The sequence below is a fragment of the Carassius auratus genome, unplaced genomic scaffold (assembly GCF_003368295.1).
Source record: "Carassius auratus strain Wakin unplaced genomic scaffold, ASM336829v1 scaf_tig00215399, whole genome shotgun sequence".
In the NCBI taxonomy this organism is placed as follows: domain Eukaryota; kingdom Metazoa; phylum Chordata; class Actinopteri; order Cypriniformes; family Cyprinidae; genus Carassius; species Carassius auratus.
In genome coordinates, this window is record NW_020528066.1 from 304,688 (window position 1) to 330,703 (window position 26,016).

The window sequence follows — 26,016 nt, forward strand, 5'->3', positions numbered from 1 at the left end:
TAAACTTGTTATTAACATATTAATTTTGACAGGCCTACTTGAAATAAAATACATTTTAACCAAAGTAAAATAAAATGTTAAAAAAGTTAAAGATTTTATACAGCTAGTCCACATTTCTGAATTTAATGCCTTATATGTTTTAATATAAGCAATCAATTATATATTTTTGTCACTTCTATGTGTTCAAATTTTTTTAATTACTTACAGTCACAATGTCTGCAAACTGTTTACATTTCTGCTCATTGACTCTGTCCCTGTAAATAAAGACCTCATTAAATTCAAAACTAAAAGCTTTTAAAATCATGTCCAGGACAATGTGATGCATGTGAAGTTCATAAGCTCTGTGTGATTATGTAAATCTCCTGTTGCATATTTAAACAGCAGACATGAGTCAGTTTACACATTCATCTGATCACTAGAGGGAGTGAAGAATCACTTCAGTTCAGTCAAACTGTGCTGAGAAACAAACCATGATCTCTTCATCTTTAGTGCTGCTTCTGGCAGTCATATCCTGTAAGTTTAGTCTGTTTTCTGTGTGATACATCATTTTGTTGATTACAAGATCATGATCTCTTACTAACAGGTATTATTTGATTTGATACAGGTATTGATTCATATGAACTCACTCAGCCTGAGTCTCTGACTGTCCGTCCTGATGCCACTCTCACTATCAACTGTAAAGTCTCATATTCAGTTACAAGTGAGCGTACAGCCTGGATTCGTCAACCTGCAGGAAAAGCTCTGGAGTGGATTGGAATCATCTGGAGTGATGGAAGCACAGACTACAAGGATTCCCTGAAAAGCAAGTTCAGTATCAGCAGAGACACTTCCAGTAACACAATAACACTGCAAGGAAAGAATATGCGAGCTGAAGACACAGCTGTGTATTATTGTGCCAGACGTACACAGTGACAGACGCTAATAGACTCCCTGTACAAAAACACCATCATCATATCAACAGAGGTGTTAATTATAGGGCCTAAAAACTCTGCTTGTAATAACCTAGAACACTGTCTAAGACTTGATGGTTGCTCTGTCAATTCTTCGTCATCAGTTAGGAACCTAGGTGTGCTATTTGATCGCAATCTTTCCTTAGAAAGCCACGTTTCTAGCATTTGTAAAACTGCATTTTTCCATCTCAAAAATATATCTTAATTACGGCCTATGCTCTCAATGTTAAATGCAGAAATGTTAATCCATGCATTTATGACTTCAAGGTTAGATTATTGTAATGCTTTATTGGGTGGTTGTTCTGCACGCTTAGTAAACAAACTACAGCTAGTCCAAAATGCAGCAGCAAGAGTTCTTACTAGAACCAGGAAGTATGACCATATTAGCCCGGTCCTGTCCACACTGCACTGGCTCCCTATCAAACATCTTATAGATTTTAAAATATTGCTTATTACTTATAAAGCCCTGAATGGTTTAGCACCTCAGTATTTGAATGAGCTCCTTTTACATTATACTCCTCTACGTCCGCTACGTTCTCAAAACTCAGGCAATTTGATAATACCTAGAATATCAAAATCAACTGCGTGCGGCAGATCCTTTTCAAATTTTGGCGCCTAAACTCTGGAATAACCTACCTAACATTGTTCGGGAGGCAGACACACTCTTGCAGTTTAAATCTAGATTAAAGACCCATCTCTTTAATCTGGCTTACACATAACATACTAATATGCTTTTAATATCCAAATCCGTTAAAGGATTTTTAGGCTGCATTAACTAGGTAAACTGGAAACAGAAACACTTCACATAACACCCGATGTAATTGCTACATCATTAGAAGAATGGCATCTACGCTAATATTTGTCTGTTTCTCTCTTATTCCGAGGTCACCGTGGCCACCAGATCCAGTCTGTATCCAGATCAGAGGGTCACTGCAGTCACCCGGATCCAGTACGTATCCAGACCAGATGGTGGATCAGCACCTAGAAAGGACCTCTACTGCCCTGAAAGACAGCGGAGACCAGGACAACTAGAGCTCCAGATACAGATCCCCTGTAAAGACCTCGTCTCAGAGGACCACCGGGACAAGACCACAAGAAACAGATGATTTTTCTGCACAATCTGACTTTGCTGCAGCCTGGAATTGAACTACTGGTTTCGTCTGGTCAGAGGAGAACTGGCCCCCAACTGAGCCTGGTTTCTCCCAAGGTTTTTTTCTCCATTCTGTCACCGATGGAGTTTCGGTTCCTTGCCGCTGTCGCCTCTGGCTTGCTTAGTTGGGGTCACTTCATCTACAGCGATATCATTGACTTGATTGCAAATAAATGCACAGACACTATTTAAACTGAACAGAGATGACATAACTGAATTCAATGATGAACTGCCTTTAACTATCATTTTGCATTATTGACACACTGTTTTCCAAATGAATGTTGTTCAGTGCTTTGACGCAATGTATTTTGTTTAAAGCACTATATAAATAAAGGTGATTGATCATATCACAAATTAAGTCTTTCTGATCATTTTTCAAAGTGTAATCACTAAAAATAATTTGCACCGAAATATGAAACCAATGAAACTCAACAATCATAAATCTTTGCAGTATTTCACCAACACAACTTCCTGTCATGATTCTGCCCTCGTGTCCTTGATTTTTCCTAGTCTTGAGGCAGGATCATGACAGACCCGTGTTTTGTGTACAAGCGCATGGCCTTGTCTTTGGGCCATGTGCTTGTGTTGTCTCGTTCCCTTGCCCCGCCCCCCTTGTTAACCTAGTCGTGTCTTGATTGTCCCATCTGTGCCACCTGTCGTGTCTTGATTGTTCCCCCTATTTAGATCTCCTAGTGTGCTCTGTCTTGCGTCGGTTCATTGTGATTTGTGTGTTCCTCACCTGTGATTGAGATATTGTATCCTGTATAACCGTGAGTGTTATTTGTAGTTAGTGTTCTCCTGTTTTGAGTCTTTGTTTATCTTGATTAATCAGTCCTGTTTAGTTATTGCTGTATCTGCCCTAGTCCTGTTTTCCCCCTCGTGGGTTTTGTTTTCCCCTTTTTTGTTAAATAAATCCTGTTTCGTTACTTCCTGTCTGCACCTGAGTTCCTCCCTTACCAAAACCCTGACAGAATGAACCGACCACGAAGGAACTCCGCAGACAGGAGGCAATGCTGGATGGCATCAGCCAGCCAGTGAGATTGTTTTGAGGGCTCTCGCCTTGTGGTGTTCCGGGGGACCAGGGGAGGTCGTTCCGGAGCGAGCGGGCGAGAGGAGGAGCCCCAGAGGTCCCCACCTACCCAGCTGCCAACGATCCCAGAGGGTCGTGTCCTGGCCGTGGCAACCCTGGGGGAACAGGCAGATCCCCCCCAGAGTCCTGAGGCGCCTTCCACAGCCAGCAGTCTCCCCATGAAGCGAGGGAGACGATTGTCGTGGGAGTCAGCTTCAGAGTCTTCGGCGTCCGAGGCTGCCCTACCCGAGACCAAACTCCCCCAACCCGCCTCTGACCCAGCTGTAGCCTCTGCACCGCGCCCGAGGAGGAAGAGGAAGAAGAAGGGGCCTGCCGGTCCTGTGACCCTGTCTCCTCTCGAGCCAGCAGCGGTGAGCGTGCCCGTGCCAGCAGCGGTGAGAGCTGGCGTGCCCGTGCCAGCAGCAGTGAGCGCTGGCGTGCCCATGCCAGCAGCGGAGAGAGCTGGCGTGCCCGAGCCAGCAGCGGAGAGAGCTGGCGTGCCCGAGCCAGCAGCGGAGAGAGCTGGCGTGCCCGAGCCAGCAGCGGAGAGAGCTGGCGTGCCCGAGCCAGCAGCGGTGAGCGTGCCCGAGCCAGCAGCGGTGAGCGTGCCCGAGCCAGCAGCGGTGAGCGCTGGCGTGCCCGAGCCGGCAAGGAAGAGAGCTGTATGCAAGTCTGCAGTCGTGAGAGCGGAGGAGAGAGCCGCGGCCGACTCCGCAGCAAAGACTCTTGTACAGTCGGTCTCATCTCATAAGGAGATGCCAATTATCCTAGCTGCTAAAGCCTTTTCTGATTATTTGTCCCGTCTTGTCCAAATTTTAGAAATCCCCGTCAGTCCTGTCTTGTCCCCTGACCCTGTCCCCAGAAGTCCCAAGTGTCCAGCCGTTGTCTCCCCGTGTCCTGTTGATGTGGCCCCGTGTCCTGTTGATGTGGTCATGTGTCCCGTTGATGTGGCCCCGTGTCCCGTTAATGTCCCCCCGTGTCCTGTGGTCCCCCCCGTGTCCAGTAGATGTTGTCCCCCCGTGTCCAGTAGATGTCGTCTCCCCGCGTCCCGTAAGTCTTGCCCCGCGTCCCGTAAGTGTTGCCCCGCGTCCCTTGTCTGCTCCTGTCATGTCCCCTGTCAGTTGTCCCGAGACCCCTCCCCGCCCCTCACCACCCAGACCTGCCCGTACCCCCCGTCGTCAGCCTTCGTCCTGTCCTCCTAAGATTCCTACCCCTCCCACCCGCCCTGGTCTGTCCCCCATGAACTTTGTGGTCCCGCCCCCTCCCCTTCCCTGTTTATTTTTTTTGATTTGTCACCCCAACCCTGCCGTTGTGTATTCATGTTTGCCCTTGTTGTTGTTCGTCATGTCTTGTTGGTTTGTGTCTGTGTCCCAGTCTGTCATGTCAGTCGTGTCCCGTGTTTGATGTTCCCTTGAGGAGCGTCTGGAAGCCGCTCCTTAAGGGAGGGGTTCTGTCATGATTCTGCCCTCGTGTCCTTGATTTTTCCTAGTCTTGAGGTAGGATCATGACAGACCCGTGTTTTGTGTACAAGCGCATGGCCTTGTCTTTGGGCCATGTGCTTGTGTTGTCTCGTTCCCTTGCCCCGCCCCCTTGTTAACCTAGTCGTGTCTTGATTGTCCCATCTGTGCCACCTGTCGTGTCTTGATTGTTCCCCCTATTTAGATCTCCTAGTGTGCTCTGTCTTGCGTCGGTTCATTGTGATTTGTGTGTTCCTCACCTGTGATTGAGATATTGTATCCTGTATAACCGTGAGTGTTATTTGTAGTTAGTGTTCTCCTGTTTTGAGTCTTTGTTTATCTTGATTAATCAGTCCTGTTTAGTTATTGTTGTATCTGCCCTAGTCCTGTTTTCCCCCTCGTGGGTTTTGTTTTCCCCTTTTTTGTTAAATAAATCCTGTTTCGTTACTTCCTGTCTGCACCTGAGTTCCTCCCTTACCAAAACCGTGACACTTCCCCCTTGCTATTTGCTAGTTCTTTACAATATCTGGAAGATAAGATTTACAGGTCATCTTGTTATTTAACAGTAGCCAAAAAAACAATATTACCAATTTTTTTCCCCACAGATATAATATAAAAAAGGAAAAGATTATTTAAATGGAAATTAAATGAAATTTAATGAAAGAAGGAGATTCAATACTTTTCTCGCAAACAGTGGCATATTTTATACATTTTAAAGCTCCACCCAAATGTAAATGATATTACAGACAGTATTTCTACCAGCAGTGTTCAATGAGATTATTGCAGTGACCTTCCTGCATCATTTGAAATGGCAGACATTTCATTCTTATTTTTTCTCCTGATATGTTTTACTAGTATGTATAGACAGTCTGTTTGTGTGTGTAATATTTAATTCTGGCTTCAGATTTCATTAATAGATTAATAGCTGTACTGTATATATGATAATGCTGACAGGCCATTATATAATTTTGTTTTAGGTGTTAACGGCCAGAGCTTGGAGTCCATCCCATCAAGTCCTGTCACCAAAAAGCCTGGAGAAACTCTGAATCTCTCGTGTAAAGGATCTGGATTTGATTTTGGACAGTACGGCATGCACTGGATCAGACAGTCAGCAGGACAAACATTCATCTGGATGGGGGCTATCTGGTATGACGCCAGTAAAACAGTGTATGCTAAAAGTGTAGAGGGACGAATAGAGATCACTAGAGACAATTCAAACAGCATGGTGTACCTGAAACTCTCTGGTCTGACAACAGAAGATACAGTTGTATATTACTGTGCAGGATACACACAATGATGTAGAAGAGCACTGAGCTGTACAAAAACAGACCAGGGAGGATAATTAGATTAAATATAATAAAATAATAACAACAGTAACAGCAGATGGCGCTGCAGCACAAGACAACTCTGAGCCAAAGAAACAGACCAAAGACATCTTATCCTAGAGGATGATATGCTGGCCAATATTTACCTATATTTACCTAGAATATAAGCTATTTAAATGCCATGATTGCTGATACATATGAATGACCTTAAGTGAATATATAAGAAAAAACAAATATCTAGTTGATTTAAATGTGTTATATTGTTAATGTCACAGAGGTCAGTGCTGTCTTCTGAAAGAAAAAAATGTAGATACTCATTTACTGGGTTGCATATGCATTACTGTATGCAAATATATCTCTCCTCCTTTTATTTGAGTTTTAAGATGAAGAGAAGCAGCTTGTTCTCACTCGTCTCAAACCATGATCTCTTCATCTCTCTGGTTGTTGCTGCTGCTGGCAGCTGTTTCTCGTAAGTCTTTACAGCTTCTTTAGAGATACTTCATATTAAAACACTCAAGGTTATACATAATATTGACCATATTTCCCCCCTCAGGTGTCCACTGTGTTGAACTGACCCAGACTGATTCTATGGTCTTAAGTCCTGGTCAGGTTTTGACACTGTCCTGTAAACTCTATGGATATACAGTGTCTGACAGAAGCTACTGCACTCACTGGATACGGCAGCCTGCAGGAAAAGCTCTGGAATGGGTTGGAGAGATATGTGGTAGCGGTAACACATATTACAGTGATAAACTGAAAAGTAGATTTCAAGTCTCCAGAGATTCTTCCAGCAACACAGTGACTCTTCAAGGACAGAATATGCAGACTGAGGACACATCTGTGTATTACTGCGCCAGACTCACAGTGACACAGAGCAGCTACTGTCTTGTTCAAAAACCACTCTAACACTCGGCACACAAATAAACAGCTTTATGCTATCCTCACTAATACTAATTACTGATTCAGTTCAGATGCAGATTAAATACTCATAAATGCTCATTAAGTATTCATGAAAATTACCTTAAACATGAGTGTATTTTATTTATAAAAAATGTACAATATTATTAAGTAATAAAGTTATAAAATATAATTATTTTTCATTATTTCAGATAGTGATGTCTATTTTTATGGTTTAAAAATCTTTCACACAGTCTAGATATTATTAAATGAAAAAATTAAAATGAATCTCTTTTATAATAATGCTAGCTAGTTATAAATGTTGGTATTGTCATAGTAAAGAGTAGTTTTGTAGTTTAATAGTTAGAATGTTTTAAGTTAATTTGATGAAGGAGCAAATCATTTAAATCAAATCTGATTAAAGTTTAAGTTGTACCACAAAATCTACTGGAACCTGCAACCTGGAAAAGCACTGGTGTGGATGGGCCGTATTTGGAGTAGCGGACAAGGACAAGACTATGCCAAAAGTTTTAAGGGATGAATAGAAATTATAGAAAGTAAAAAACAAAACAAAAACATGGTGTATCTCAAACTGTCTGACTGACAGAAGAGGACTCAGCTGTGTATGTCTGTGCAAGACAAGCACAGTGTTGTACAAATAAACTTGTGGTGTAAAACTGCAGTTCTCATCTGTCACGAGATAAAGTTAATATCACAAACATTATAGTTTATATTAGGCTTGGAGTGAATAAAAACTAAATAAAGACTGTAGCTTTAAATATTTCATACTAATCAAACATCGAAAGATCAGATCAATGTAATAGATATTAATAAGCGCTGGATTCTGGTTATCCTCTGTGTAAGTGTAAAAGATAATCTCAGTAATCTTTCATCATTTCCTCATTATGCATATTCAAAAGAATCTATGACAGGCTGCAAGTATTAATATCCTGCTGAACCGAATTAAGCTGTAGAGTCATAAACATTCACAAGATGAAGAATATACCCGCATTACTAATATTGTTCAACTTAAACTGTGAGTTAATAAAGTGTGTGAGACAGAGAGACAGACAAGAGCCTTGAAATCACCAGAGATGAAAAGCATGATGTATCTGAAACTGTCTGGACGGACAGAAGAGGACTCACAGTGATACTAATGTATGTGGCAATATGATTCAAAAACTGGTCTAGACACACTTTTACTGTAAAACTGCAGTTCTCTTCTGTGAAAGTAGGTTGCAGTCGAACACATTGTCCACTACACAGTGACACACAATCACAGAAACAGCGACTCATACAGTCAAAATATTTGTTTTAAACTTTTCAAAACTTAAAAAGACAATCAAGATTCATATTAATTTCAAACACTCTAATTCACTCTAATGAAGTGTTATGAATCTTTAAATGCATGACAACTATATAAGCTTTGTTTATGTGTGTACATGCAATATAATGCACACATAAGGTCCTTTTGTCAGTCAAGTCTAGCGCTGGATCAACACAAAAGTGAATTCATTCTGTAGCATATCATCAAAGCGCTTTAACTATTTAATACTCTGTATGTGAAAAGGTAAATGTCAGTATACTTCTCGTGAACAAACATTCAATGATAAGACACATATGTACAGATGAATGCAATGTTTAATAATAAGCAGCACACAAAACAAGAAAATAATACATTTTATGCAAAACTAAAGAAGATTGCATCATATAGCTGTTCATGTAGCCAGAGCTGCAAGTTTTGCTATTGATGTTTCATTGTAATGACTGTTTCTTGGGTTATAACACTGTCAACCCTTCAGTAGACCCCTATACTGACATTAAATCAGAATTATGGGTGAGTATGTCATGCTCCTTTAATGTGGTAAAACATTGTGTGCTTGTTTTTATACTTTTCTTATATAATGACAAATAAGGCAAAGTATGTAAACCTCATACATAACCTCACATCTGTTGTGTGTGTATACTTTCTAAGCATATTAAAGTGGTAATAGCAGGAAATGAAAGGCAGAACTCAAATTAGCACTCAAACAACAGGCTACATGTTGTTTGAGCGCTAATTTGAGTTCTGCCTTTAATTTCCTGCTATTACTTAGTATTGTCTGTGCAGTGCAGTTTTGTTTTTGAAATATGCTGCAGTTGTCTGCAGGGATGAATATGAATACATGAAGCAAAATATTAAATCAGAGTACATGCTTTTGTTTGTGAAGAGAGAGGATTTCCATGATGCAAATCTCTCGTGCACATGCACAGTATAAGCTGTAGCTGCCTCAGAATAAACAGCGGATCATATTTTAGTCTTTACTAGATATTGTATGATATCAGATGTTATGCTGAAATGTGAATTGCAGCTTACTGAAATGTATAATCTCTGATGTAATTCACCAAACATTTTTTCAGCACTATATCACCTGAAGTTACATTTACATTTATCAGTGTCCACAGCTCAAAAAAGAACCTCAGGGAAGAGCATATCACATATCACTGAATATTGTGAATGTATTGTTAGAGATCAACTATATTATACATACACCACCCATTTATCCTTTTTCCATTTTTACCTGAACTTATTAATAATAATATTTTTACAATCTTTTGAGGCTATTTTGTAAAAAAAAAGAATAATTTACTTTAATAATAATTTAATTATAATTAGCCGTCACAACATCAGGTTCTTTATTGTCATCAGTTTCACGAAGAACCTTTAACATCCACGGAAACTTTACATTCCACAAAAGGATCCTTATTAGTGAAAAAGAGTCTTTAGATAAAACAATCTTCATACTGAGCCAAAAAATGGTTCTTTAAACAAATGTTCACTGAAAGGTTCTTTGGGGAACCAAAAATGGTACTTCTATGGAATTACTGTGAAAACCCCCTTTGCAACCTTTATTATTATATATATTTTTTTTAAAGGAGCAATTACACTGCTATGCTCGTACACTGGTGATGGTTTGTCATATCGTTCTTTAATAGTTTGATCCTTCAGTCATAATTGCACTTTGTGACCCCCCCCCACCCCCCCAATGCAAATGAAAACAACTCTGGACATCTGTTTAGTATTTATGTGCTGCTGACTGGATCTGAAGTGTTACATCACCACTGTCAAGATGAAGAATACACTCTGCTTACTGCTGCTCTCATTCAGCCTACAACGTGAGTTTTCACACGTCTATTATCAGATCTACGGGAAAAGATCTACTTAAATCAGTCTTTTCAATCTTCTTTTTAGGCATAAAATGTCAAAGTATGGAGTCCATTGAAAGTACAACTGTGAAGAAGCCTGGAGAAACTCTGACTCTGTCCTGTAGAGGATCTGGGTTCAGCTTTGGCTGCTGTAGCATGCACTGGATCAGACAACAAGCTGGAAAACCACTTGTGTGGATGGGACGTGTTTATAGTGACAGCAGTCGCTATGAGTACTCTGAATCCTTCAAAGGTCGAACTGAAATCACCAGAGATAATTCAAAGAGTATGGTGTATCTGAAACTATCAGGCCTGACAGCAGAAGACTCAGCTGTGTATTATTGTGCAAAGCAAGCACAGTGACACAAAGTCTTGTACAGCTGAACAAAAACCACACTGACTGTTTTCTCTGATGTCACTAGAGTTCAACAGATGGCAGCAGAGAATAAAAAATCTATAAAACACAGCCTGATGAAAATATGCTGTTAAATATGCAGTGAAGTTCACTATAAAAGCTCAAACATGACAGCACAAAGGCTCTGACTCCTTTAACACAATGTGTGTGTTTTTCTATGTGTAGATTTGTGTTAGTGGTTAAATATTTTACAGTGACATTTGTTTTCAGGGCACAACTTGCAATAGAGGCCTTTAAACCTTCTAGTGCAGTTCCAAAAGAAACGTTTACTGAACTACTGCTATTGTTGCTGTCACAAGTTTTATCAGTTATTTCAAGCCTTTAAAAAGAATTAGAATTGTTGGGGAAGAACATTATGTCAAATTGATTCATGCCAAGTATATAAAAAAATTAAAATACTGAACAAAACATGTCTTAGAGTCTCTAATGAGAGCAATAAATCATATGTGTCACACACCTGGACTCATTTAGTGTTTTTGCCCCAGTGACCCAGTTTCTGTCTTCCGTGATTAGTTCCCAGGTGTCAATTATCTTCCTCATGTGTTCCATGTCCCTGTTAATTTAGTTATTCCATCCACCTGTGTTTCCCATTATCCTTTGTACTTAAGCCTTGTCCTTTCAGTTCTGTTTTGTCGGGTCTTCATTACCTTTTGCTACTACGTGTGCCTATCTCTGTGCTCCATGTTGGATATCTCCTGTGTTGGATAATAAAAGCCTTATTTCGTTTATCCTCGACTCCGTGTTCCTTCAGGCAGCGTAAAACCGTGACAGAAGACCCGACCCAATAAGAGAAAATAGAAAACTGCGTGTTCTTCCCTCCGTTTTGTTTTTGTGTTTTCAAAGTCTTTTCTTTTCTTAGTGTTTCTATGGATCCCCTCTATCGTCCCGAATTCCTCATCCTTCTGCTGAAGCAGGAAGAACGCTCTCTCGAGGACCACACCAGATGGTTTCTCCTATTAGCAAATGCCACCAGCTACCCGGACGGCGCGCTCTGCACCTTCTACAACACCAGCCTGAACTCCAAATGCAGAGCGTTGTCGTCCGAAGATGGTCCTCGAGAGAATTTCGCCGCATACGTGGAGTGGACTCTGGCGAGAAATGGCTCATCTCTCACCGTCTGCCCCATAGAGGACCTCGCCAGCCCCACTCCCGACCCAGAGACCAGCCAGCCACCATCTCGCTACACGGAGCCAGAGCCCACCGCAGCCGCAGAGCCCGAGCCATCCATTGACAGGGAACAGGATCTCGAGAGCGCGACTGACCAGGTGTGTGAGCCGGCAACACCGTGCATCGTGGGAGTCCTCGTGGAGATCGAGGGCGTGGAGGAAAGCCCTGCCCACACTCCTGCGACTGAGGGTGAGCTGTATACAGTCTCTGAAGATCGTATGGAGCAAGTTCTGGATCTGATGGACTGGTCTATGGAGGTAATCCCTAAGTTTCCTGTTTCCCCGCTGGTTCCGTCCAGCCCTGATTCCCCTGTATACCCTCTCAGTCTCCCACTCCTACCTCCTCCAGTCATTTCCTCTGCTCCATTTCTGCTGGTTCCGCCCAGCCCTGAGTTTTCTGTTTCTCCGCTGGTTACGCCCAGCCCTGAGTTTTCTGTTTCTCCGCTGGTTCCGCCCAGCCCTGAGTTTTCTGTTTCTCCGCTGGTTACGCCCAGCCCTGAGTTTTCTGTTTCTCCGCTGGTTACGCCCAGCCCTGAGTTTTCTGTTTCTCCGCTGGTTACGCCCAGCCCTGAGTTTTCTGTTTCTCCGCTGGTTACGCCCAGCCCTGAGTTTTCTGTTTCTCCGCTGGTTACGCCCAGCCCTGAGTTTTCTGTTTCTCCGCTGGTTACGCCCAGCCCTGAGTTTTCTGTTTCTCCGCTGGTTACGCCCAGCCCTGAGTTTTCTGTTTCTCCGCTGGTTACGCCCAGCCCTGAGTTTTCTGTTTCTCCGCTGGTTCCGCCCAGCTCTGAATCTTCTGTGTCTCCGCTGGTTCCGCCCAGCTCTGAATCTTCTGTGTCTCCGCTGGTTCCACCCAGCTCTGAATCTTCTGTGTCTCCGCTGGTTCCACCCAGCTCTGAATCTTCTGTGTCTCCGCTGGTTCCGCCCAGCTCTGAATCTTCTGTGTCTCCGCTGGTTCCGCCCAGCTCTGAATTTTCTGTTTCACCACTGGTTCCGCCCAGCCATGATTTTTCTGTTTCACCACTGGTTCCGCCCAGCCCTGAATCTTCTGTGTCTCCTGCATTCCCTCCCAGCCTCCCTCTCCCACCTCCTCCCAAACCTGCTGGTCCTTCTGCTCCACTTCCGCTGGTTCCATCCAGCCCTGATCCTCCTGTCGTTCCCCCCATCCTTCTCCTCTCTCCTCCTCCTAGACCAGACAGTTCCTCGTCATCCCTGCTGGTGCCAGTCAGTCCCGCAGCTCACCCTCAGTCCGCGCCATCGGGGCGCGGTAGTTCGCCGCTGGACTGCCAGTCTCCAGCTCCGCCTTGGCGTGTTAAGGCCCTGTCTCCGCCTCCAGCCTCCGAGCCCTGGACTCCTCCTCGGTCCTTCGACCCAGCGGCTCCGCCTTGGCTCTTAGCTCCCTCGTCTCCACCGTGGCCTGTCATCCCACCTGCTCCACCGGGCTCCCTCGTCCCTCCGGCTCCACCTTGGTCAGTCGTCGACCATCCGCCGCCTCGGGACTCCACTCCTCTGGTTCCACCTCGTCACTCCATCCCTCCGGCTCTGTCAGGCTCCTCCTTCCCTCCGGTTCCACCTCCATCCTCGGTCGCTCCGGCTCCACAGCGGTCTGCCAGGACCCTGCCTCCGCCTTGGTCGCCTGAGCCTTCTGCTCCACCTAGGCCCTCCGGAACCTCGACGTCCCCCTGGCTCTGCGGCTGTGCTGCTCCATCTTGGGCTCCTCACCCATCGGTGCAGTCTCCGCCTGTCGGCCCCCTGGTGTCGTCGACCCTTCCTTCACCATGGCTCCTCCCGCCGTCGACTCCACCTTGGATCTCCGTCCTGGCTGGTCTCTGGTGGACCATCTGGCTCCTCCTGCTCCTGTCTCCTCCCTGGCTCCTCCCTCCGTCGTCTCCTCCCTGGCTCCTCCTTCTGTGGTCCCTGTCTGCTGGCCCCCTCCTGGGAGTCCGTCCTCCACCGGAACCTCCTCCCAAGTTCCCACCCACGCCTCCCTCTGTTGTTTCTACGGTGCGAGGACGCACCTACCGGGAGGGGGGAGTACTGTCACACACCTGGACTCATTTAGTGTTTTTGCCCCAGTGACCCAGTTTCTGTCTTCCGTGATTAGTTCCCAGGTGTCAATTATCTTCCTCATGTGTTCCATGTCCCTGTTAATTTAGTTATTCCATCCACCTGTGTTTCCCATTATCCTTTGTACTTAAGCCTTGTCCTTTCAGTTCTGTTTTGTCGGGTCTTCATTACCTTTTGCTACTACGTGTGCCTATCTCTGTGCTCCATGTTGGATATCTCCTGTGTTGGATAATAAAAGCCTTATTTCGTTTATCCTCGACTCCGTGTTCCTTCAGGCAGCGTAAAACCGTGACAATATGAATCCTACCATTAATATTTTTGTTGCATGTAAATTTTATTAAAAGCTCTGTGCGATTATGTAAATCTCCTGTTGCATATTTAAGCAGCAGGCATGAGTCAGTTTACACATTCATCTGATCACTAGAGGGAGTGAAGAATCACTTCAGTTCAGATAAACTGTGCTGAGAAACAAACCATGATCTCTTCATCTTTAGTGCTGCTTCTGGCAGTCATATCCTGTAAGTTTAGTCTGTTTTCTGTGTGATACATCATTTTGTTGATCAAAAGATTGTTAACAGTTTCTAAATGTCATGATCTCTTATTAACAGGTATTATTTGATTTGATACAGGTATTGATTCATATGAACTCACTCAGCCTGAGTCTCTGACTGTCCGTCCTGATGCCACTCTCACTATCAACTGTAAAGTCTCATATTCAGTTACAAGTGAGCATGCAGACTGGATTCGTCAACCTGCAGGAAAAGCTCTGGAGTGGATTGGAATCATCTGGAGTGATGGAAGCACAGCCTACAAGGATTCTCTGAAAAGCAAGTTCAGTATCAGCAGAGACACTTCCAGTAACACAATAACACTGCAAGGAAAGAATATGCGAGCTGAAGACACAGCTGTGTATTATTGTGCCAAAGAAACACAGTGACAGACTCCAACAGACTCCCTGTACAAAAACATCTTCATATTGACATTACAGTATTTATCATGCGTTTTCCTTGAACTGATATTCACTGATCTTCATCAACACAACAATTTCCTAATAAAATAATCAAAACTATCAGATAAAATAAATAAGCACTATAATCAGAAAGTCAACAGAAAGTCAGTAAAATCCCTTATATTTTGCATCATTTTCATCCCATTGGAAGAGAGCAAAGTTTTACTGTTGTCTCAGAAGAGGTATAGTAGTTTCAGCACTGTTTGATCAGCATTGAAGGTTTGATCGTCAGAGCTGTGTCAGTAAATGAACTGAAGTGTTTATTCTGTCTGTGTGATGTGAGTCAGGAGGTCTGTAAGAGATGTGAGCCGCCTGCTTAAACACTGATAGACTGCAGTGATCTATCAAGTGAATTTATACTGTCATAGACAATTTTCTGCAATTTCATATTTGATAATATTGATATTTCATATTAAGACAAAAAGCAATTATATTAAAAAACATTAAACAACATAGAATGAAAAGAAATGCAACACAAAGATGGCATTTATATATTTAATTATAGCTAAATAATGGTCTGTTTGTATAGATCAAACATTAACCACAAAAATCTTTATCTGGTCCAAATATGTATCAGCATGTTACATAATCAGTTCTGTGATTTGAATATGCAAATCAGCTTACTTCTTTAAATGTGACAGTTCATCTTTGTGATCTGAACTGACATCTGAACTCTGGAAACTAAGGCTATCTTTCTGGTTTAAACTTCACATACACCATGTTTAAAAAGTTTCTTTTATTTGTACTTCTGAACGTTTTACCACGTAAGTTACCACAAACTGTAACAATATACTTTACGTTACATAAAAAAATTTAACAATATACTTTTTTTACATGTTATATTGTTTCTTTTTCCACAGGTTTTGAATGTCAGACATTCACTCAGTCTGAAGCAGTGGTTAAAAAACCAGGAGAGTCTCACAAACTTACATGTACAATAACTGGATTTACTTTCAGCGGTCTCGTACTGAGCTGGATCAGACAGAGCCCTGGAAAAGGACTGGAGTGGATTGCATATATCAGCACGTCCAGTACTCCAATCTACTATTCCCAGTCAGTTCAGGGCAGGTTCACAGTGTCCAGAGATGATTCCAGCAGTCAACTGTATCTACAGATGAACAGCCTCAAGACTGAAGACACTGCTGTGTATTACTGCGCTAGAGAGTCACAGTGAATGAGTTCAGTGTCAAAGCAATACAAAAACTACTTCCTCATTCACATATGGTGATGAAAATTGACTGATCAACCGCATTCCATCACATAGAAATATTCAATTATAATGCACATTCTACCTTTGTTAGGTTGTAATTAAAAATGTAAAATTTCACGTGTTTCCAATACAACACTGATTCTGTGTGTTCACAGAGCTGTGATTGATTTACTCATGTAAACTGTGAAATGATGTGATCTGTTCTCAGCCGTTCTTTAACCTGCAGTGGCTCATGACCTGAACCACATGTTACTGAACCACATTCAAGATGACAAATGCATCACATAATTACTAACTAAACAGTATCACGTGAGCAGGAGGATGTTGTTATCAGTAGAGTAGAGCTGAGATTCGGATGTAGGTATGAATATCCATGTTATCACAGCTGTGATAATATTCACAACAAAACAGTTTTATACAACAGTTTGATTAATATTAAGTTAATATTGAGTAATTTGACTTTTAGACACAGTGTTGCCTGTTAATCGCTCTGTCAACTAAAACAACTCCTAAGGAAGTCAAGGCAAAATAAACCACTGCTTCTTTGTGAAACGATTACTTCCTGAATCCTGAATAATTCAGGAGGGTTTTTGAATGAATCAGTTTGATAAATGACTCAAAGATTCACTCAAAAAGTCACTTGTCACTACTAACTGTCATAACAATTTACCTTTGAGACAGAGTCACTGCAAAATCCACACCAATGAATGCACAGACTCATTCTGGAACAAGAAAACTGAAAAATAAATTACAAAGAACGGTACATTACTGTATAATTTGAATGATCCAACCCCCAAAATATAAAAAAATATATTTATTTATATTTTGAAAGCATGAAATCACTCTTACAGTGAATCAACATAAATCTTCTTTAAACAGTGCGCATGGTTCCTAATCATAAATGTTACAGTGATTACTTTAATTAAATACTTATTTAAAATTAAGTTCATCGTATTATGCCACGTAATCTCAGAATTCATGTTGTTTGAGCTTATGGTCACCAGGTTTGATGACAGTTATATACACTCAAAAAAAATGCTTGGTTGTTTTTTTCAACCCAAATGCTGGGTTGAGACTGCTGGGTAGGATGTTGGGTTGTTTTAACCCAAGTTTGGTTTGAAAATTGGGCATTGATCATAACCCAGTGGTGCTCGGTTGGGAACATCAATGTGAAAGAGCGTATGCACGTCATGTTTGAGGATAAGATTGTAAGTAAACTTCATTATTCCATGCTATAATTTTTTTTTACTAAGACTAAAAGAATGTTTGTTTTTGTAGATGTTGAAAGCCAGAGACAAGATAACTTAATTCTTTTGAGACTGATGTTAATTATTTTTAGAAAATAAAGGTTTCTGTTGTGTCCTGCCTGTTTACGTCACATTTTGATGCAACAACAGAATGATTACATGTTTATATTTTATTTAAACCATTGATTTCCCTTTTAACTTTGCAGAACCCAAAGTAACTTTGGAATTAAGGACACAGAAGCCTGCTTGTTTGAAGAGGAGGCGGTGTTCTCAGCTTCTTCTGAAGAGAGGGAAAGACAGTTTAAGGCAAGTGAACTTCATAATTTCAAGTTATCTGTTTCTTAAATTTATTTAAATGTATTAATTAATTTATTTATTTTTAAACTAATAGTAAAAGAATGTTTGCTTTTGTAGATGTTGGGACATAGGACAGCATCATTCTTTTGAGATTTATGTAAGTTATTTTTAGAAAATAAATATTTCTGTTGTCTCTTGCCTGTTTAATTCACATTTTGATACAACAACAGTGTGATTAAATGCTTAAATTTCATGAAAACTTTCTGTATGTGTTTTTCATGGCAGAACTCAAATCATCTTTGGAGTTGTTCAGTTCAATTCAAGTTTTTTTGTATAGCGCTTTTTACGATACAAATCATTGCAAAGCAACTTTACAGAAAATTCAGTTTCTAGTAGCTTGTCAGTGGTGACTGTCAGGTGAAAAGAAAATTAATTTTCTAAAAAACGTAAAAAAGACGTAGTCAACCAGATGATGAACACTATTAACAACAATTATTATATGATGCAGTCACACTTGTAGCAATATTTGTAAGTTCTGTTTGTTGATTCAGGGTTAGCATCATCTGAGGTCCTCTGAGAGGTTTGCATCATCTCTTCTCAGGTGTTCTGGATCCAGACTGGAGCTTGTGTAATCCTAGCAAAACAGAGAAACAAATAGAGACATAATTAGCATAGCTGCTGTTCCAACCAAGTGAAATTAATTAGTCTAACCCAAGATAAAGAATAATAATGCGCATTTGATCAGATACAACTGCAGTCACAAATTATGAGATGCATTATTCGAATGATTGGCGAAGGAGATGTGTTTTTTATCTAGATTTAAACAGAGAGAGTGTGTCTGAACCCCGAACATTATTAGGAAAGCTATTCCAGACTTTGGGAGCCAAATGCGAAAAAGCTCTACCTCCTTTAATGGACTTTGCTATCCTAGGAACTACCGAAATTCAGCATTTTGTGACCTTAGGGAGCGTGTCGGATTGTAGCGTGGTATAAGTTAGGTATGCAGGAGCTAAACCATTAAGGGCGTTATAGGTAAGTAATGATAATTTGTAACTGATACCGAACTTAATAGGTAGCCACTGTTAGACTGTAGAGGAAGTATCAGTACATCCGTCTAGTTGCAAATTGTAATCCAAGAGATTCTGTGTACTGTTTTTAGGTACAATAAGTAATATCTCTGTCTTATCCAAATTTAATAGGAGACAATAATTGGTCATACAGTATTTTACATTTTTAACACACTCTGTTAGCTTACATAATTTAGAAGTTTCATCTCGTCTCGTTGAGTAGTAACAGTGGAAACTAATCCTGTATTTTCTAATATTATTACCAAGGGGCAACATATATATTGAAAATAGCAGAGGACCTAGCACAGATCCTTGTGGCACTCCATATGTTAGGGTGATAAATAAGATGATTCCCAATTTAAATAAACAAAATGGTAGCGATCGGACAGGTCTAAACCATCTTAGAGCCTGCCCTTGAATACCTGTATAGTTTTGTAAATGATCTATGGTGTCAGACGCAGCACAAAGATCAAGTAAAACTAGCAATGAGATGCAGCCTTGATCTAATTCAAGAAGCAAGTCATTTGTAATTTAAACAAACGCAGTTTCTGTGCTATGGTGGGGCTTGAAACCTGACTGAAATTCTTCATACATATAATTTTTTTTTTGCAGGCAGGAGGGCAAATGAGCAGACACAACTTTCTCAAAAATTTTATACATAAATGGATGATTTGAAATAGGCCTATAATTTGCCAGTTCACAAGGATCTAGTTGTGTTTTCTTAAGCCTAAGTAGTTACTGTACAAACAACTACCATTTTTCTCCAAAATGACACACATTTCAGATAAGATGTTTTGTCACATAACAAAGGATGCCTTGAATGTCATGGAAATGACAATAACAAATTTTTGACCAAAAATGCAGTTACTGCCTTTTTGCTTTGTAGGGCAGTATAGCTGGACATGCTGTTTTCCCATGCAATTCTAAAATCTTCCAAGTTAGTTTTTCTTAATTTGGCTCAAGACTACGAGTTTCTTTCTTGAGAGAGTGAGTATTACTGTTATATCATGGCACAGTATGTTTTTAACCTTTTCAGTTTGATGGAGGCAACAGCTTATAATGTATTAGAGAAGACAGTGCCCATGTTGCCAGTCTTTTCATTAAGTTCATTTGTATTTATGGGTACACAGAGCAGTTGAGATAAATCAGGCAGGTTATTAGTGAATCTGTCTTTGGTGGCCGGGGACAATAATTCTGCTCAGACGGTAATGCAGAGCCATATAGTTAATATCAGTGATACGCAGCATGCGCAATACAAGAAAATAGTCCGTAATATCATCACTTTGAGGTACGATATCTAAATCAGTAAGATTGATTCCATGCGATATAATTAAATCTAATGAATGATTGAAACAATGAGTGGGCCCAGTTACATTTTGCTTGACTCCAAAGAGTTTATTAGGTCATTAAACACAAGTCCTAATGCATCAGATAATTATCACTTTATCAACAGTTACCAAAAGGTCTGAGAGGAAATCTGCAAATTCTTTTAGGAATTCTGTATACACAGTACCCAGAGCAAGAGACACAATATATTTATTTTGCATATTTGAGAGTGTAACATTAAGCAATATTCTGCAATTTCATATTTTATAATAATTTTATTCTAATTTCATATAAAAAGCAATTATATTAAAAACCATTAAACAACATAGAATAAAAAGTAATGCAACACAAAGATATATCTCTAAAAATAGCAAAAATAAAGCAATTCAAATGAGTTAAACCTATATCCTGTTTTCTGGGTAACATTGAGAATATCACTATATATTGTTGCAACACCTCCACCACGACCAGTCTGACGTGGCTCATGCTTATAACAGTAGTTTAGTGGAGTAGACTCATTTAGACCAATATAATAATTTGGTTTTTAGCCAGGTTTCAGTCAAGCAGAGTATATCAAAACTATTATCTGAGATAATTTCATTTACAATAACTGCTTTGGGTGTGAGTGATCTAATGTTTATGAGCCAAAATTTTAAGACCTTTTTTTTTTTGCACATTTATTTTTCATTTTTTTTTTCTGGTTTAATCACGATAAGATTTTTTTCTAGATCCTAGATTAAATTTATATTTTGACCTCACTATTCAGGGAACAGACACAGTCTTAATAGATTGGACAGAGCAAGTACTTTTATCATTTGGAACAAAAGTAATAATAATAGTTATTTGAGAATTGGCTTGCTATAGTCATATGGAGTAAAGTTTCCTGGAGATGTTGTCAGAGAGCAGCTCCGCTCCGACTCTGCTGGGGTGCAAGCCATCAGCACGAAAAGATTAAACAAATAGTATAAACAAATATAAAGTAAACAAATAGCTGTTGCTGTTCTTTACACCATGACAATAACAATTCATTTAAAGCTATAAGTCTACTGAACTTTTTGTGTCCTCGTCGATACGTGGGCAGTGGTCCTGACACGATGATTGTTGGCGCTGTGGGCGATGACTAGCAACGAAGGACATAAATTAAGAGAATATAAAATATATATTTTTTTGTGTTCCAAAAATTAGCAGAGTTTGTATGGGTCTGGAACAACATGGGGGAGAGTACATTTTCATTTTTAGGTGAAATAACCCTTTAAAGAGCAGCACTCCACGTACATGAGAATATACAGTATGAGTGAATGTCATGACTGTTTTAATGTTTCAGTAAAGAAGTAGTTTTCTGAAAGCAATATATTTATTCAAACAATATGTAATGCCCTCACACTAGTGCTGCCATTATAGCATTCTGGAGCTCTGTGGACCCGAGACATTAAACATAAAACCAGTTATTTACCTGTCCTTAAGGATGTGAATACACCTCTATCTGAAAATGGATAGTTTGATTAAATGTTTTCTTTTTTCAAAATGTCTTTCTCTTTTAAGGCCACAGATGAAGAACAGGCGGTGACTGGGATGAATACTGGTCAAAGAAGAGAAGGTCCTTTCCTCTAAACTGACGCAACAGTGGTTTTAAAGGAGGACACTGCTCTGGATGATGTAGAAGATGTCACATACTGTTCTGATGGGTCTTCTTCATGACTACATCAGAATTCTGAAGAGATCATGAAAAAATTGACAGTGATGCATGATCTGTATTCATGGACTATGAAACAAACTGTAAGTGTATAATTTTTAAAAACACAATGTCAAATGCTTGTTCGGTGTTATTTAGTAGAAGAGTTTACACTGTCATTCATACACATGCTCACATTCTTTCACACACACATGCATCTGTTAAATGTTATTATATCAGTGTTAATTTTGTGGTTTATTTGTGAACTGTCATGCCAGAATAGTTCATAAAGAACTTAACTAATTGTACATTCATTGTATAATAGTGATTTTGTATATTTTTATACAATATATAAAATTTACCAATAAAAGTCAAATTTGATCTTAAAAGTTATATTCAACAAATGTTCAATGCTTTATTTGTGAACTCTGTAGCTGTTAATGCCATACTTTTCTGCATTTTTTCTGAGATGCATTTTACTTTTTGACTGTTTTCTCGTTTTTAATAAATATTTACCTTTTTATAGTTATTATTTGTGTGTAAAAGTGATTTTAAAATGAGCAAGATTTGTAGGTTTAACACCTATAGCTCAATTTGGATTAATTTTAGCCTGGCAATGTAGTAATTTTAAACAATAAAAAAGCAACCCAGCATGCTGGGCTAAACATAATACTGTAACCCAACTGGTTGGGTTCGTCCCTTTTTGACCCAGCGATGGGTTGTCAAAATAACCCAAATTGGGTTGTTTTCAACCCAGCAGTTTGTAGAGTGTATGTTCACTGGGAGTTACATTGTCAAAGTAAATTTACAGACTTAACAAAACCATTCAGATGTATAATACTGAAATATGCTGAATAGCATGCTAAATATTTCTCCACAAAAAGCAGCTTGTTCTCATTCGTCTCAAACCATGATCTCTTCATCTCTCTGGTTGTTGCAGCTGCTGGCAGCTGTTTCTCAGCTGAAGTCTTCATACTTCTTTAGAGACGCTTCATGTGGCCTTCAGGTGCCTTACTGTGCCCAGAAATGGACAAATGCCTGATTAAACTATCAGTAACATGCAATAACATTTACAGTTACTTCTTTTTCTGAGAATTAAAAAATACAAATAAACTACTGTTGGCCTAAACAGAACATGTGAGCTGCGTCAATCGTGCATAAATAAAATTTGTGCATTAAAATGATTTTGTGTTAAACTCATTATTATGGCATTCATTTTGACAGCCCTACTAGAAATAAAATACATTTTAACCAAAGTAAAATAAAATAGAAAAAAGTACACTTTTTTTACAGCTAGTCCACATTTCTGAATTAAACACCCTATATGTTTTAATATAAGCAATACATTTTTATTTTTTTTGTGTTTAGCTTGTGTTTACATTTTTTTATTACTTACAGTCACAATGTCTGCAAACTGTTTACATTTCTGTTCATTGACTCTATACCTGAAAATAATGACCTCAATAAATTCAAAACTGAAAGCTTTTTAAATCATGTCAAGGACAATGTGATGCATGTGAAGTTCATAAGCTCTGTATGATTATGTAAATCTCCTGTTGCATATTTAAACAGCAGGCATGAGTCAGTTTACACATTCATCTGATCACTAGAGGGAGTGAAGAATCACTTCAGTTCAGTCAAACTGTGCTGAGAAACAAACCATGATCTCTTCATCTTTAGTGCTGCTTCTGGCAGTCATATCCTGTAAGTTTAGTCTATTTTCTGTGTGATGCATCATTTTGTTGATCAAAAGATTGTGATCTCTTACTAACAGGTATTATTTGATTTGATACAGGTATTGATTCATATGAACTCACTCAGCCTGAGTCTCTGACTGTCCGTCCTGATGCCACTCTCACTATCAACTGTAAAGTCTCATATTCAGTTACAGACTATAGTACAGGCTGGATTCGTCAACCTGCAGGAAAAGCTCTGGAGTGGATTGGAATCATCTGGAGTGATGGAAGCACAGCCTACAAGGATTCTCTGAAAAGCAAGTTCAGTATCAGCAGAGACACTTCCAGTAACACAATAACACTGCAAGGAAAGAATATGCGAGCTGAAGACACAGCTGTGTATTATTGTGCCAAAGAAACACAGTGACAGACTCCAACAGACTCCCTGTACAAAAACATTGTCATATCACAAATTAAGTCTTTCTGACAATTTTCCAAAGTCTAATCACTAAAAATAAATTTAACCTAAATAAAGAAACCAATAAAACTCAACAATCATAATTGTTTTTGCAGTACTTCACCCTTGCTATTTGCTAGCTATTTACAATATGTGGAAGATATGATTTATAGGACATATTGTTATTTAACTGTAGCCTTGATTACTTCATAAGCATCACAATAATATTTGGATCTACTGAATAAACATTAAAAAGTGCATGACATTTACTGAAGAGTTCAGTGAACAGTAATTCACAGATTTGAGAAAGTCCCAGAACTACGGAAATTGTTAAAATGTAAAAAAATATAGAACTTGTGAGCATTCGTATTCAAGTATGTTTGAAAAAATATATAGATATAATGTAAAAAAAAGATAATGGAAAAAAAAGATAATGGAAATTAAATGACAAAATATTATGGTAATTTAATATTCAATAGTGTTCTCACTAACAGTGGCTAATTTTTGTATTATTAAAGCTCCACCTAAATGTAAATGATATGACATACAGTATTTCTACCAGCAGTGTTCAATGAAATTGTAGCAGTTAACCTTCCTGCATCATTTGAAATGGCAGACATTTCATTCTTATTTTTTCTCCTGATATGTTTTACTAGTATGTATAGACAGTCTGTTTGTGTGTGTAATAATATTTAATTCTGGCTTCAGATTTCATTAATAGATTAATAGATGTACTGTATATATGATAATGCTGACAGGCCATTATATATTTTTGTTTTAGGTGTTAACGGCCAGAGCTTGGAGTCCATCCCATCAAGTCCTGTCACCAAAAAGCCTGGAGAAACTCTGAATCTCTCGTGTAAAGGATCTGGATTTGATTTTGGACAGTATGGCATGCACTGGATCAGACAGTCAGCAGGACAAACATTCATCTGGATGGGGGTTATCTGGTATGACGCCAGTAAAACAGTGTATGCTAAAAGTGTAGAGGGACGAATAGAGATCACTAGAGACAATTCAAACAGCATGGTGTACCTGAAACTCTCTGGTCTGACAACAGTAGATACAGCTGTATATTACTGTGCAGGATACACACAATGATGTAGAAGAGCACTGAGCTGTACAAAAACAGGCCAGGGAGGATAATTAGATTAAATATAATAAAATAATAACAACAGTAACAGCAGATGGCGCTGCAGCACAAGACAACTCTGAGCCAAAGAAACAGACCAAAGACATCTTATCCTAGAGGATGCTATACTGGCCAATATTTACCAATATTTACCTAGAATATAAGCTATTTAAATGTCATGATTGCTGATACATATGAATGACCTTAAGTGAATATATAAGAAAAAACAAATATCAAGTTGATTTAAATGTGTTATATTGTTAATGTCACAGAGTTCGATGCTGTCTTCTGAAAGAAAAAAAAAATGTAGATACTCATTTACTGGGGTTGCATATGCAGTATTGTATGCAAATATTGTCCCTCCTCCTCTTTATTTGAGTTTTAAGATGAAAAGAAGCAGCTTGTTCTCACTCGTCTCAAACCATGATCTCTTCATCTCTCTGGTTGTTGCTGCTGCTGGCAGCTGTTTCTCGTAAGTCTTTACAGCTTCTTTAGAGATACTTCATATTAAAACACTCAAGGTTATACATAATACTGACCATATTTTCCCCCTCAGGTGTCCACTGTGTTGAACTGTCCCAGACTGATTCTATGGTCTTAAGTCCTGGTCAGGTTTTGACACTGTCCTGTAAACTCTCTGGATATACAGTGTCTGACAGCAGCTACTACACAGGCTTCATTCGGCAGCCTGCAGGAAAAGCTCTGGAATGGGTTGGAGAGATATGTGGTGATGGTAACACATATTACAGTGATAAACTGAAAAGTAGATTTCAAGTCTCCAGAGATTCTTCCAGCGACAGAGTGACTCTTCAAGGACAGAATATGCAGACTGAGGACACATCTGTGTATTACTGCGCCAGACTCACAGTGACACAGAGCAGCTACTGTCTTGTTCAAAAACCACTCTAACACTCGGCACACAAATAAACAGCTTTATGCTATCCTCACTAATACTAATTACTGATTCAGTTCAGATGCAGTTTAAATACTCCAAATTACCCCCAAATTAGTGTACTTTCTTTATAAAAACTGTACAATATTGTTAAGTAATAAAGTAATACAATATATTTATTTTTCATTATTTCAGATAGTGAAGTCTATTTTAATGGTTTAAAAATCTTTCACACAGTCTAGACATTATTAAATGAAAAAATTAAAATGAATCTCTTTTATAATAGTGCTAGCTAGTTATAAATGTTGGTATTGTCATAGTAAAGAGTAGTTTTGTAGTTTAATAGTTAGAA

General features: G+C 39.5%; 7 gene segments (V, D, J or C); all 7 read left to right on the forward strand.

Annotated features, from left to right (window-relative positions):
* The first annotated feature begins 371 nt into the window (after window positions 1–371).
* LOC113094489 (Ig heavy chain V region 5A-like) lies at window positions 372–977 on the forward strand. The segment is given in 2 exon segments: window positions 372–513; window positions 605–977. Coding segments are annotated over 2 exon segments (351 nt in total).
* A 5,349-nt stretch (window positions 978–6,326) lies between these two features.
* LOC113094487 (Ig heavy chain V region 5A-like) lies at window positions 6,327–6,888 on the forward strand. The segment is given in 2 exon segments: window positions 6,327–6,420; window positions 6,505–6,888. Coding segments are annotated over 2 exon segments (402 nt in total).
* Window positions 6,889–9,896: 3,008 nt separating this feature from the next.
* On the forward strand, window positions 9,897–10,768 carry LOC113094488 (Ig heavy chain V region 3-like). The segment is given in 2 exon segments: window positions 9,897–10,004; window positions 10,081–10,768. Coding segments are annotated over 2 exon segments (363 nt in total).
* Window positions 10,769–14,102: 3,334 nt separating this feature from the next.
* LOC113094499 (Ig heavy chain V region 5A-like) lies at window positions 14,103–14,621 on the forward strand. The segment is given in 2 exon segments: window positions 14,103–14,197; window positions 14,309–14,621. Coding segments are annotated over 2 exon segments (351 nt in total).
* A 734-nt stretch (window positions 14,622–15,355) lies between these two features.
* LOC113094496 (Ig heavy chain V region 914-like) lies at window positions 15,356–15,897 on the forward strand. The segment is given in 2 exon segments: window positions 15,356–15,452; window positions 15,549–15,897. Coding segments are annotated over 2 exon segments (360 nt in total).
* A 7,162-nt stretch (window positions 15,898–23,059) lies between these two features.
* Window positions 23,060–23,615, forward strand: LOC113094493 (Ig heavy chain V region 5A-like). The segment is given in 2 exon segments: window positions 23,060–23,211; window positions 23,303–23,615. Coding segments are annotated over 2 exon segments (351 nt in total).
* Window positions 23,616–25,170: 1,555 nt separating this feature from the next.
* Window positions 25,171–25,698, forward strand: LOC113094501 (Ig heavy chain V region 5A-like). The segment is given in 2 exon segments: window positions 25,171–25,244; window positions 25,329–25,698. Coding segments are annotated over 2 exon segments (402 nt in total).
* The last annotated feature ends 318 nt before the right edge of the window (window positions 25,699–26,016 follow it).